The sequence below is a fragment of the Erythranthe guttata genome, chromosome 8 (assembly GCF_056151865.1).
Source record: "Erythranthe guttata isolate IM_541 chromosome 8, IM_541, whole genome shotgun sequence".
Lineage (NCBI taxonomy): Eukaryota > Viridiplantae > Streptophyta > Magnoliopsida > Lamiales > Phrymaceae > Erythranthe > Erythranthe guttata.
In genome coordinates this window covers 7,414,734-7,429,752 of record NC_142540.1, presented here as the reverse complement: position 1 = coordinate 7,429,752, position 15,019 = coordinate 7,414,734, and the positions used below count along the sequence as shown (strand labels likewise).

At 38.9% G+C, this 15,019-nt stretch overlaps 2 protein-coding genes across 2 annotated transcripts; one reads left to right on the top strand and one right to left on the bottom strand.

The window, feature by feature from the left end:
• Positions 1-3,359: 3,359 nt before the first annotated feature.
• LOC105967347 (uncharacterized) lies at positions 3,360-7,283 on the top strand. The gene is made up of 4 exons (XM_088821847.1): positions 3,360-3,888; positions 4,010-6,579; positions 6,673-6,735; positions 6,816-7,283. The coding sequence occupies exons 2-4, from the start codon at positions 5,191-5,193 to the stop codon at positions 7,071-7,073; spliced, it is 1,710 nt and encodes a 569-aa protein (XP_088677973.1). The 5' UTR covers positions 3,360-3,888; positions 4,010-5,190; the 3' UTR covers positions 7,074-7,283.
• LOC148768432 (uncharacterized) lies at positions 7,242-8,949 on the bottom strand. Its single transcript, XM_088821849.1, has 3 exons — positions 8,502-8,949; positions 8,237-8,412; positions 7,242-8,120 (listed from the first exon to the last, which is right to left on the bottom strand). Exons 2-3 carry the CDS (start codon positions 8,402-8,404, stop codon positions 7,746-7,748), a joined length of 543 nt encoding a protein of 180 aa, XP_088677975.1. The 5' UTR covers positions 8,405-8,412; positions 8,502-8,949; the 3' UTR covers positions 7,242-7,745.
• Positions 8,950-15,019: the final 6,070 nt, after the last annotated feature.

Genomic DNA, 15,019 nt, shown 5'->3' with positions numbered 1-15,019 from the left:
GAAGGAGTATAAATAAAACCAATCTCATGATCTATCTCTCTCTTTGGTATCAAACTAACACAATTCTCAAACTCAATGTCATCCCTTCAAGTGCGATATTGATCATCGTTTGGCTGAGCCAAGACTAAAGTCGATTTCACAATCACCGCCATCTCAACAAAATGCACAATGTGAGTTTTCACTTTGTTTAGCTCCTCCTTAACTTCAATGCATGGCTGGATTATATCATTCTCCACCTCTTCAAAAGGATTCGTCCTCGAATCCGAACCTTCAATTTCTTCTTCAAGTGGTGGGGCGGTTTTGCACTTTTCATCCTCCTTGGGCTACAACTCAACAATATCGTCTTGCATCCCTTCAAGTTTTGCACCAATGCTTTCCACGATGTCTAGAGTATTTTACTCCATGGAAATTTCAATGTTATCATTCCTCTGAGGTGGTGACACGTAAATAATCTTTTTCTCCTTTGTAGAATCATCCTCAATGTTGGACCACAAGCTCACGAAGTAGCGTCACTATCTAAGACATGTCCATGTAATTTGTGTGTTCTTCCTGTCAAGATTCAGTTAATCCTCGGCTCGGAAATGAGTTAATGATATATTCTTGACCCTAAAAAAAATATCCAGTTTCTTTTCTCTAATGACCTTCATAGCAAATCATATTTGCAAATACGGTAGCAAAATTATAATCCGTTCGGATAGTATATTTTTTCAGGTCAGTGGCAAATAGGCCCATGACAATGGAATTAAATGCTAATAGGTCCAGACAAAAAACAAAACTTTTAAGTAAATTATACAAAATAAAATGAGACACTTCACAAAAATTAATGTTGCAAGGCAACAAAATGATGATTAAAAAGCAATATCCACTTATCATATATTGGAAATATATTTTGAAGTGCAAAATTTAGGATATACAATTGACCGAAATGATACGAAACTTGTTATGTACTTGAGTAATTCATTAAGAAGAAAAGTTATATTTTCCTTACGTTATTTAATACTTGATTTACAATTTTGCCAAATTATTTTTTTATTTATATTATGTTGAATTAAAAATAATATAATATATATATATATATATATATATATATATATATATATATATATATATATATATATATATATATATATATATATATATATATATATATATATATATAACCATAACCATACTAAAACCGTGAAGGTTTACATTTCTTTTAGCAAAACCATCACCAAACTCTAATGGTCTTATTTTTCTTCTTTATTTTGTTTTGTTTATTCGTAAATAAATTAACATTTTGCAATAAAAGGAGGAGGAATTTGTTAAACACTCTTCAAGTTTAATTTTCTTTTATGTCAAATCACTCATGTACTTTCTCATTTTGCTTAAAGTTCTTTTCGAACAGCATAGACGGAGAGCTTAGATTGAAATATATAACAACTTAGACGAGGAGATTGGATTGAGGACCTAACATAAATAGATACCACAAAAGAGTACCGATTCTTAGTTTTCCATCTAAACTGCCAATTTTCATTATCATTTCATGCTAATCTTTCCAATGAAGTAGCCCGAAGACTTTAAGCAAATTTAGAGTATCCCCTAAACTTTAAGCTACAAAAATATTTTGAGAGGGACTATAAACTATATAATAAATTTTTAGGGACTTTAACCCAATAACTCCTTAAAAGAAGGAAAATGTTGCAGACAAAAGTTTTTGGGCTCTTTCGTTACAAAACAGATAAATAAGAAAACTGAATAAATGAACAAATTCTCATAAGAAACAATGGAACAACTTTTGAAGGGATGAATTAAGGTTCCCAAATTTGTATATATATATTTTTTAATTTTTAGTTTTCCGTTTACCGTCGTCAACAAAACACTCTAATGTTGTCCTATTTTAACACATTGATTCCTTTCGTCTGTTTGACCGTCAACAAGTAACGGTCAACGGTTGAATTATGGTTGAACCGAAGATTAATATTTTTCTGAGAAAATTACAATAAGACCCCTTTATTATTTCAACACTTTCTAAAAATCCCTAAAACTTTCATCCAACTCTATTATAATCTCAATTTCATCGATTAACCAATGTTGCCCAATGATCCCGATCTTTTTACCACCGTCACCGTTGACTGTCATTGAATTTCTTTCTCTCTTTTTTTTGACGTGGCCCTTTTTTATTTTGCTGTCGCTCACCGATGTTTAATTGCAGGTTGTCGTTGTTGACTTTTTTTCTTTCTCTTAATTATTTTCTTTTTACTTTTTTCTTTTTTTAATTCTTTTCCCGACCAACACAATATTATTAATTATTATATTCTATGATACAATAATATTACTATATTTCTGTCTAGCATCGTAATATTAAAATTTCAAAATGCTAACAAATTTTTATATAAAATTTTAGGACCAATGTACAGTTAAAAGAATTTATAAAAATTCTTAATTTTAAAATTTCAAAATACTAACAAAATTTTTATATAAAATTATAGGACCAAAGTACAATTAAATGAATTTATAAAAATTCTTACTTTCTTCCCCTCAAATGTCTCACCGTGGAACCGCATACACATCCCAAATTGCTTCTCAAAAAATAATGATGATGAATTAGGCATGTGTGAAATTATTTGAAAAGGAGGAAACCACTCCCATTAGAGCATTTTTTGTGCCAACAACGGCATTGAATTTTTTATTTTTTATTTTGTGATTCTTTTTGGAACTTTTTTTTTTCGTCTTTGCGGAGACCGTTTTTCCTTTTTTTTTTTTTTTTACTTCTTTTCTTTTTCAAATTATTTTTGACAATTTAAATAAAAAAATTAAGAAAAAAGTTAGCAATTAACCGACATTCAACATTGGTTAATGCCGGCAAAAAATTCAATAAGAAAAACTCAACCCCAATTATAAAGAAAGTGAATCTCGGAAAAAAAGTTTGTTTTTAGAAATAAACATCAACCACAGTAAAACTGGGGGTAAAATTTGTGGCCAGTTGTCAAAATTAGTTATGATGATCCTAATTACTTAGATCACCTGTAGTAGGGTAGTAAACCAACTAGGAGAGCAAAGCGGATCAATAGCTTGACAACTTGATGATCTTGATGTCCCTGCGAAATGAACACACGTGAACTAAGCCAGGGGTTGAAGTAAGATGTATGGATCGTGGAGATGGTAGAGAGAATAAACACTCTAGATTACTTGTGAATAATAGAATGTACCTTAAAAAATGAGTAAAAACCTCTATTTATATGTCGTTTATTAGGTTGGGTATACATTGTTGGGCCCAAGCCTTATTTTGTAGGTGCTTGGGCTTTCGTGTAGTGGGCCCAGTTAATAGATAAATTGGGGGCCTTAGGCATATCATTAAGCCCCCCAACTCTGGGAAAATTACAGTTTATGTCCCTAAACTTTACCACTAAAACGATTTATGTCCCCAAACATTTCAATCCGCTATATATGTCCTTAAACTTGCCACTTTTGATCACTTTATGTTCTGCCGTTAACTCGGCAGCTAACTTCGACGGAAATTGCACGCGTGGCTCACGTGACGTCTATGTGGCCGTTAAATGTGACGTGGAATAATATATTGAAAATTAAATATTGACGTGGCACAATATAGTAATTTCCTCTAACTCATTCTCCCAAATCCCAAATCCAAATCACGTTTCACTCATAAACCCTAATTTTCCCACACTTCACAATTTCAATCACCTCAACTCATTCCCAAATTTTCAATCCAATATGCATTCTTGCTCTAACCCATACTAAAATCGGAGTCACAAACCCATAAAAATCCAAACATTTTCACATTTGAAGAGTTGTTTCCTTCTCAGAAGCTACGCTGCTTTGCGAGATTTCTGGAGAAGAAAATGTCAAGAAGGAGCGAATCCGGCATTCAGTGGACTCCAAACTACAGTAAGTATCCTTAACTTTGTAGCTATGTTGTTAAATTATGTGAAAATGTGATTTTTGATTTTTCTAATTTTTGTTTTTTTTTTTGTTTTTTTTTTGTTTTTTGCTTCCTCAAACACCGTAGTTGAAATGGGTGAACCTACATGTTTTAGCATGAAATTTTTTTATGGTGGAACTATGAGGCATGAACAAACTAGAACATATATAGGAGGGCAGGTAGAATGCTTTGATTTTTTGGATATTGACCAATTTGGTATATTAGATATGTGGGATTTTGCAAATGCTTTAGGGTACACTGAGAAGGGAAGTTTCAAATTTTGGCTAAAACATGAGAATTGTTTTAGGCCAATTGAAACTGATGCTGATGTTCTTAGCATAGCTGACTGTATTCCTTCAAACTTTGAAGTTCAGATGTTCATTGAAAAGGTTAATAACTCAGAGGGGGGTACTGAATCTGTCATAAATGATGAAATTGGGATAGATGAAATTGGGGTAGAGTTAAGTGATGAGGGTGATGACAGTGAAGATGATGACATTTTTTATGAGTCAGAGTATGATATGGAGGATGATGATAAGCTATTTGAAGCTTATGTTGATCCTGAAGCTGAATTTGGTGGTTTAGACAAGGGCAAGGGTAAGATAGATGAGGGTAGTGAATTCATAAGTGGTGGGATGTTTGATAAGCTATATAATGAAGAAGGGGAGGAAAATCTTGTTGCTAGTGATGATGACTTTGTCAGTGGTGGTAGTGATGAAGAAAGTGTTGGGGTGAAATACCCTAAGTTCAATCCTAGGACTGAAAAAAAGAATCCAGAACTTAAACTAGGATTAATTTTCAGTAGCATGGATGAGGCTAAGTTTGCCATTGAGAGTCATTGCTTTAGGAGAGGTATGATGATAAAATTTCAGAAGGTTGACAGGATTAGGTTGAGGGCAGTTTGTAAAAAAGATGGATGTGAGTGGTTTTGCTATGTGGGAAAGATTCAGGGGGATGGTGCTTGGCAAATTAAGAGCTATAATCCAAATCATAACAAATGCTCTTGGAATTATAACAACACAAGCATTAAATCAGGGTAGATTGGGAAGACTTTTGTGAAAAAATTGAAAGAAAATCCAAAATTGGGCACAAGTGAATTTAGAAATGAAGTTTGTACCACCTTAAAGGCCAATGTATCTAGATCACAGGCCTATAGGGCAAAGCAAAAGGCTCTGAAACTGATTCAGGGGACTTTAGAGGAACAGTTTAGCAAAATAAGAGATTATTGTCAAGAGTTAGATAGGAGTAACCCTGGCTCTACTGTGAGAATGCAGTTGAATGATGAAAACAGGTTTAAAAGATTTTATATGTGTTTTAATGCATGTAAAATTGGGTTTAGGAATGGTTGCAGGCCAGTGGTTGGGGTAGATGGATGTTGGTTAAAGGGTAATCATGGGGGTCAGTTGCTTAGTGCAGTTGGATTAGATCCAAACAATAACATCTATCCAATTGCACATGCAATAGTTGAGAGTGAGACAAAAGAGAGTTGGATGTGGTTTTTGAATATGCTGAATATTGATCTCAACTTTAGTGAAAATGAACACACATGGACATTCATGTCTGACAAGCAAAAGGGCTTGATTCCAGCCTTTGAAACCTTGTTCCCAACTGCTGAAAATAGGTACTATGTTAGGCATCTTCACAGTAACATGAAAAGGGATGGTTTCACTGGATTGGCCATTAAATCAGCCTTATGGGCTGCAGCAAGGGCAACTAGAGTTGAGGAATTTCAGAGGAGAATGCAAGAGTTGAAGGAGATAGATGAAAATGCCTATATTTGGCTAGCCAAAAAACCTCCACAAAATTGGTCTAGGTCTCATTTCACTACCTATCCCAAGTGTGATATTTTGTTGAATAATATGTGTGAGTGTTTCAATAGCTTCATACTGGATGCAAGAGAAAAACCAATTATCTCTTTGCTTGAATCTATTAGAAACCTCTTGATGACAAGAATTCAGATAAATAGAGAAAAATCACTTAAGTGGGATGGTCCTCTCTGTCCTAAGATTAAGCAAGTGTTGATGAAGACAATGAAAGAAGTTGGAGAGTGCATTCCAATAAGGTCTGATGAGTGGAATTTCCAAATTATGGGACCTTCAACTCAGCACAGTGTTGATGTTAGAGAGAGGAGGTGCAGCTGCAGGAAATGGGATCTCACTGGAATCCCTTGTAAACATGCATGTTCTGCTATCTGGTGCAGAAATGAAGATCCAGAATCTTATGTGCACAATTGTTACAAAGTGGAGACCTATCTGAAATGCTATGAAACTCCTATCTTTCCTTTAAATGGACCTGAATTGTGGCCTGCCAGTACAATAGAGCCTCCATTACCACCCAATTACACAGACAAAGTAGGTAGGCCTCAAAGAATTAGGAGCAGAGAAGCAGATGAACCACCTGTTGCAAAAAATCCTCATAGGCTGGTTGGAGTTAAAAGATCAAACAAGTGCAGAACATGTGGAGGCACAAACCACAACTCTAAAACATGCAAAAAGAGGAAGTTTTCACAGGTTCAAGAAGGGAGCAAGGGTGATGGTATGAGTGCTGAGCAAGGAAACCAAAGGAATGAAGTTGAAGCTTCAACTCAAGCTTCAGTTTCAACTCCACAAGTACCACAACCACCAATTCAGACTGCAAAAGATAAAGAAAAATTACAGGTTTATAATTGTATTATTTTTTTTAATTTCAGTATCTCAATTTATATAATATATAAAATTTCAATTATCCAAGTTATTTGTTCAAAATTGCAGTTTAGAAGACCTCAGAAGAAAATGACAGTAACAGGCAGAAGAAACATAATTGGATCCTTTAAGGTATTTAAATTAATATTTTCATAATTATGTTTTTTTAATAAATATTTATATTAATTTATATTTTTTTTTATTAATTACAGCCAAGTCAATCTTCTCCAACAATCCAGGCTCCAATGATTGTAAAAGGAGGTGTTAATTTTATAACACTATCCAATTTAGCATCATCAGTGACCAATCAACTGAAGGGAAACTCCGGCTCTGAAATTGGTGCAAGTTCTTCTAAGTCAGCCTCTGCATCCATCACAAATTCCAAGGCATCTTCCAAGTCAGTAGTTGCTTCCAAGGCATCTTCCAAGTCAGTAGTTGCTTCCAAGTCAGCCTCCAAGATGAAGAAGTGATCAAGTTTGAACAAGATTGTACTTTTGTTATTTTGTTTGTTTGTTAGCTAGTTTGATGTTTGAATGTTGAATATTTGGCTGTTTAATGTTTGATGGTTTGTTAGGATTTGAACACAGTTTGATGGTTTGTTGATTTGTTTGGATTTGAACACAGTTGGTTTGTTTGAGATGTTTGATTTATTTGAATTTGAACACAGTTGGTTTGTATGAGATGTTTGATGACTCTTTTAAGTTATTGAATGTTTGAAAGCTTAATTATGTATGAGATGTTTGATGACTCTTTTAAGTTATTGAATGTTTGAAAGCTTAATTATGTATGAGATGTTTGATGACTCTTTTAAGTTATTGAATGTTTGAAAGCTTAATTATGTATATATAAGCTCTATAATTGATCAATACATACAAGGTACAAGAATCATCAAATGACCAATACAAGAATCACTACCAAATTCACCAAACTCAAGAATTATTACTAAATTACCAAATTCACCATTACAAGAACTTCTAACAACTGAAAATTGATCAGTCAATTACTACTACCAAATTCACCAAATTCACCGAAATTCAAGAACTACAACCAAATTACCAAATCCACCATTACAAGAACTCCTAACAGCTGATAATTAACCATAAACAAAACATTACAAACAACATCCACATTCAAACAAAACATTACATATACTCCCTTTCTATGCCAATTTTCATGACATATATGGCAATGAACAGAAGTATGACCATAAAGACTCCAACTTGCAACTTCATCCTCTTATTGTACATTGCAATCAAACCCTCCAGTTTCTTGGCTCTTTTCTGAATAATCCTTCTTTCCTTTGCAAGTTCACCTTCTAGCTTGTTCAATTTTTCTTCTTTCTCTTTGTAACAAGCCACTTCACCTTCAACTTGGTTCAATAGTTCTTCTTTCTCTTTGAAGTAAGCTAATTCAGCCTCTAGTTTGTTCACTCTCCTAAGCAGTCCGGGGATAATCATCTTGGATCTACCACATATTTCAGGATCCAACCACTTGAATACACCACAATAGGTTGATTTCTGTAACGAATCCCAAAACTTGAATCAAAATAACGCATTTAACCCCATAATTTGTTCAAGCTTGAAATAACAAATCCAATATAATGTAATGAACAGATAAAAGGAAAGCATTTTACCCCATAATTTGGGCAAGCTTGGTATCTTCTCCCTGGATTGTCTGGCGTCCATGACGTAATCACTAGCAAACGAAATCCCCATTTACAATTGATTGTGTAAAATGTTGAATGAGCATCAGAGCTCGTTGAGGATGAGCTCCGACAGCCACAATTAGATCCTTTACTCATATTTTATGCTACATCGAAAACATTGAGGTGAAATCAACACTACAAGTACACTAATTACCAAAATCGAAAATTGTTCAAATAAATAGAGGAAACTTACCAAATCAAAAATTGTTTTGCAATTGTGACGCTTTAACTACTCGGAGATTCAAAAACTTGGGAAGACGATTCTGCTATTTTGGAATTTCAACTCAATTGAAGGATTCGAAATGGGGTTTTAGGGCTTCGATTTACGGGTTAATTGGGGCATATGGAGAATTAGAGATTTTACAATAGAAATAGGGGAGGAGAATGACGTGTCGCTCCACATCACACTTTGTCGGCCAAGTAGGCACTGGGTTTTGAACAGCTCGACATTTAACGGCCACATAGACGTTACGTGAGCCACGCGTGCAATTTCCGTCGAAGTTAGCTGCCGACGTTAACGGCAGAACATAAAGTGATCAAAAGTGGCAAGTTTAAGGACATATATAGCGGATTGAAATGTTTGGGGACATAAATCGTTTTAGTGGTAAAGTTTAGGGACATAAACTGTAATTTTCCCCCCAACTCTCGAGTCGAGATGGGAGACTTGTCGAGGGGGTTCTGGATCATGTCGAGAGTTAAATATGACGTGGTTCAACGTATCGTAATTCATAACTCCGGGTCGCAATTTGTAATTAAATTTCTTCGGAGCCTCCCCTTCTTTTGTATTAATTTGGCAGCAAGTTATATATTTAAGGGTTTTAAATAATATACCAGGGCCAAATAAATAGAATCCTGTTGCGGTGGAGAGAATTAATTTCCAACTCTTGTGAAGAATAAATATGGGTAAGTATTTATAACTTTTGGGGTCTTCTTCAGTGCTCTTATTTATGTATTTTTTGTGGTAGAGTAGAAATATTTATTTCTTGATTGTTTCATAGGAGTAAAATATTTACCATGTCGAACCCGGGTAAGTCGAAATCTTTGCGAATTAAAATTCGAGATACGGTTGAAGGGGGCGAGAAAACTATTGGTACGGTGGGTATGGAACGCGAGAAGGTTGTGGTATCGGGTGCAGAAATCGGATCCGCAGTAGCTGGTACACAAATTGAGAGGAAAAGGGGGGTGGCAGGTGGCTTGGCTGCGGGCGTTGTCTTGATCCACGCAGCTAGCCGCCAAGTTTTGAGTGAGGGCGCGCGCCTCGAGGAAGGCTTGGAGCCAAGCGAAGCCATGGAGTCGGTGGCTTGCCTCGGGACCGAGGAGAGAAGAGAGGGAGCTGGCAGTGCACGTGGACCAATGGTAGAGGGATGCGCGTGCGCGTCGGGCACGGTGGCCGAGGTACGCGCGCGCGCGTCTGTGCTGGAGGGTGAAGAACGCGCGCGCGCTCGCGTCGAGCGTGGGGGAACGCGCACGCGCAATTGGTCCATGCGAAGGGGATGCGCGTGGAGGTGGGGGGGCGACTGGGAGGACGTGCGCGAGCGTCAGGCGCGCTTCCCAGCGACGACGCACGCGCTTCAATGAGCAGGGGTGTTTGCGCGCGTGGCAGCCAGGGGCCGATTGGCCGCGCGTGGGGGCGCGTTGGGCACCCTTTTTCCGGCGCGTCAGACTTCGTTTTGCAGCGCTCGTCAGGCGAGAGCGTTGGTCGAGCGGATGAGGGTTTTGACTTAGGTGATGGCATGAATATGAGGAATTTTGGATGGCGAGGAGCTATTGAATCGTGGAGTGATGAAGTAGGATCGAGTGTTAATGTTCTTGATCATACGGATGGGGTTGAATCTAGTAGGCGTCGTTATGGCCATCAAGTTGATGATTTTGGGAGCGATAGTGATGAGTTAAATCAATCGCGTTCATCGAGTGGGCCCGCGGGATCGGATGGTGAAGTTGAAGCGATGGTTAAGGTGGAAGAGGAAGATGATATTCCGCAGGGTGATGTTGAGATGGATAGGAGGAGGCAAAATAAGATTAAGCCAATCAATTTTGACTTAGATGATTTTGATAGTGTATTGAATGAAGAGCATTTGCGGTCTATTTGTCGATTAGTTGGAGGGCCAAGGAATATCGAGTTGTAGTTGCCTCAGAAGAACGTTTATATTCGCCACCCGCTCAGTTTCATACGGTTTACTTGGCGTATGTGACGTATACTTCTCAGATCATATTTTTGATGAATTTAAGATAGGGTATAGTCAGCTATCTTCGACTGCGCTTCTTATGCTTGAGGTCTTTCATCATAGGGCGTCGCTAGTAGGTTTGCCTTTTTTTGCGTTCATCCGCGGGTTTCCTACAAATTTTTGCGTTCATCCGCGGGTTTCCTACAAATTTTTGCGTTCATCCGCGGGTTTCCTACAAATTTTTGCGTTCATCCGCGGGTTTCCTACAAATTTTTGAAGAGTGTGAAGTTATCGTTGGGGGATGGAAGTCTCGTTTCTTTTATGTGAGGGCTCCCTCTTTTGACGTCCCCCTGATCTGGAACCCCACTTGTGAGAGTTTCAAGATTACCAAGAATATGGCGAAGAGGATTGAAGAATCTAGGTTGTGCGATGTGGAATCTGACGTGAGGCGTTTGATACCGGATGGTCAGCGCCGCATATCCTTTTGTTGTCACCGAAACTTTTTGTTTGTTTGCTTTTGTTTTTTTTTTTTGTGTTGTTCTGCGGTTTTATTTATCTATTGTCTCTTTTTTGTATAGATTGTATTGATTTTGCGGCACTTCGAGCTAAGGCAAATGGGACTTCGAAGAAGACCTTGAAAAAGGTTCCCTCGAATTTGGGAGGTTCTTCGGGTAGCCTGCCCCGAAAGAAGGTTCGTGCAGAGACTCCACGAGTGAGCGAAGACGATCGCAGCTGTGCTGGTGATGTGGAGGGGCGTGAACCCGCAAAAGATCATGGAAAGGGAAAGAGAGTGGACACCGAGTATGTGGCTATGCCAAAACGTCCACGGGTAGACCCAGAGGAGCCTTATGCTTTCCATGGTGGGGCAGGGAAGCCGTTGTTTACCTTTGGGGTGAATCGTGAGGGGAATGAATGGTATAGGGATGTGTCGGACCGTGGTTTACCGATGATGAGTACCGAGTGCTTCGTTCGGGACGACGATCGTGCTCGGATGTCCTGTAAGGGTTATTTACACATGCTGGAGTTGGCTGGTGGGGACATATGCCGGGTGAGTGTTTGTCTTTCTAAAACAAGACTTTATGTTTATTTCCTCTTTTTTTTAGTCATCAATTTTTTTTATTTTTTATATAGTTGGTAGCGACATGGAGGTATCTCATGGAGGAAGATGGGAAAGTGGAGGCTAGGAAAGAAGAAGAGCGGGCTCGAAGTCAGACGCGTGATGACGAACTTCGAAGCCAGTTGGAGATAGCGCGGTCTGATCTTGCTCAACGGACGGTGGAGCTTGCAGAGGACGGAAGAGCTTGAGGTTAGCCGAGGTGAGGCGAAGGCTCTAAGAATTATGTTGAGAAATTGAACAAGTGCTATGATCAGCTGAAAGAGAAATATGAAGTTGAGAAAGCGACGAGAAAGAGGTTTTTCGCTACGTCGGGGGGTGCTGTTTATAAGGAGTCCATCGTGGAGGAATCCAAACTAAGCTTCCGAGGTAGTGCTGAGTGTCGTGCTATGATTGAGGAACGTTCTTTGGCTGCAGTTTATAAGCCATTAGTTTATACATGTCGCAAATACCTTCGCGAGGTGGGTGGCATCAGTGAGAGGGTCATTCGAGGGATGGAGCTCGGTATTTCCGATGAAGGGGAGGATGAGGCAGATGTCAATGAGACGGGCACTGAGCTCGTGAATGACATGGTTGTTGATGATGACCCCACTGCAAGGGCGTCTTCCGCTCGTGGTGGTGGAGCTTAGATTTTTATGATAGGTTGTTAGGATAGTTAAACCCCTTTTTTTTTTAATGAACTCTTAGTTTATTTTTATCGTTGATGTAGATGGGTATGTCCACTACTACTTCGTTTGAATTTTCTTCCTTGTTTGACATTTGAAGTTAGATATCTTGATTTATTTACTTTGACATTGTCAAGAGTTTTATGTGTTGCTTATATGTATTTACATTTAGCATTGTACGCTATGTACTTGAGGAGGGGAACAGTCTCCCAAGGTTTTTATTAAGGGTCGTGCCCTTTGTTCGGACCGCGTGGATCTTAAGTATGTTAGGTCCGTGGCCACGTTTTGAAAGTAAGACCCAGTAAAAAAAATAAAGAGACTTAGATAATCCAGCTGGCCCAGATATATAGATTATTTTAATTTCTCTAAGTGTTTGTAGGGTTGTATTGAAATGAATTCGTTAAGTAGTCTAGAGATAATAACATCGAGAGTAAAGCAAAAACTTGATTTATTCAATGATAGAAAGTGAGAATCGTCATAAGCCTACATGAGGCGAAATGAAATAAACTTGCTAAAGCAATTGAGTCGAAATAATAAAAAAAAAAAAAAAATACTATTCTATGTAACTATAATAATTTTTCTTCTTCCACGTCTTCCTTGTACTCGCCCGTGCTTGCTATACTGGTTGTATATTGATTATCTTTCGGGTCTCTATGCCTGAAAAAGTATAGTAGAAATTTTTAGACAATTGTACTGAAGACGTAGTAATTGGATAAGTTGGGATGATGTTTACTATAACGTCACGTACCCACTAAGGGGATTGTTTCTCTTTCTCGCCCTCCGTGATATGAAATCAACTCGTGAGTCGCTGTGATTTATTGCATGATCATGCCTGTTAGGTGGGATGACATTATTAGGTTGGTATAAATATACAAGAACATGCGTGTGATATCATGTAGTAGAAGTGGTGTTAGCCTTGGTGAGATAGTGCGAAGTATCTTCTCTCCTTGGGAAAGTGATGGTTGATAGGCGTCCCCTCGTAATTGATTCTCCACCTGTAAGAAGGTGATAAATGGTGGTTAAGGAATGCTGATGTAGGTAATGGTAATAGCCCCCCAGTTTGGGTGGGACGTTTACGCAACTATTTATGGAGTAGGAACTTCTTAGGCGCTTAGAGACATTTTTTGCAAGACGAGTGACGTGGAAGGTCGCGAATCCTGCGAGTGTAGTTGTTTGTAAGCAACTTTTGTATGATGAGGATATGGATGCTAATTTAAACAAATTTGAAGTAAGGCGGGAATACACCTCAAGCGTAGAATCTTTTGAGGTTCCCTATATTCCAGGTTTTGGGTATAGGGTGTCCGTCGAGGTTCTCGAGGCGATATGCTCCAGTGTTGACCACTTGTGTTATTTGTATGGTCCTTCCCATTTTGGGTCGAGCTTACCAATGGGGCGCGAGGCTTCAGCTTTTCGGAGGACTAAATCTCCCACTTGGAAGGATCGAGGGCGGACCTTTGAATTGTATGCTTTGGCCATTCGTGTTTTGTACATTTGTTGTCGGATGCATGCAATCTCTCGTCTACGAGGTCGATGCTCCCCCCCGTATAGCTTCTTTGTTAGCTGCGGGATCATAGTTGGTGATTCGCCAAGATGGTTCGCCGATTTCCACGAGTGCGATAGCCTCTGTGCCGAAAGCTAGATTAAAAGGCGACTCTCCGGTTGTTGCTCATGGGGTCGTTCGATAAACCCATATTGTGCTAGGCAATTCTTCCACCCACTTCCCTTTGGCACTTCCAAGCCTTGTTTTAAGGTGTTGGAGTATGGTGCGATTTTTGACATCCGTCTGACCGTTAGCCTGTGGATTGGCTATGGATGTGAAGAACTGTTTGATGTCCAAGCCGAGGCACCAATTCTTTACTTTGTCGCCACAAAATTGGGTTCCATTATCTGAAATAATGGAACGTGGGATCCAAAAACGACACACAATATTCTTCCATAGGAATTGGATGACTTCTTCTTCTCAGATGTGTGCTAAGGGTTCGGCCTCCACCCATTTGGTGAAGTAATCCACGGATACAATGAGAAACTTGCGCCCTCCCGTGGCGGGCGGGAATGGTCCGACTAAGTCGATCCCCCATTGGGCGAAATGGATGGGGCTGTCAATCGGTTGCATTAATGTCGCTGGCAGGTGAGGGATATTAGCATGCTCTTGGCAGGGCTTACACCTCTGGACTAATTTCTTTGCATCTTCGTGCATCGTTGGCCAGTAGTATCCTTGCCTCAATAGTTTGAGAGCCAAGGTTCTACCGCTCAAATGATTGCCGCAAATGCCTTCATGTACTTCTCGAAGTACGTAATTTGCTGTAGTTGGGTTGAGGCACTTGAGATAGGGGAATGAGAATCCTTGTTTGTACAGTTTTTCTCCCACTATTACGAAGCGAGCGGCTCTTGTTTTTAACTTCCGTGCTTCGGTGATGTTAGTTGGAAGTTCTCCCTACTTGAGATACTTTATGATTGGAGTGAACCAACACGATTTGTCCTCGTCATTGTAATGCACTTCATTGGTTGAAATTATCTCCGGTTGAGGCGGGGTGAGGAGAGTAACCTTCCGACTCCCAATGTTTACCATAGAGCTTCCAAGCCTAGCCAACTTGGCTGCATGGATGTTACTGGAGCGAGGCACTTGTCTTATTTCGTAGCTTTCGAACTTGGATAATAGATTGTGTGTGAGATCTAAGTATTTGGCCATGGAGTCTTCTCTGGCCTCGTACGTTCCGAGTACTTGGTTAACGACGAGCTGAGAGTCTCTTTGTATTAGGAGCTTATG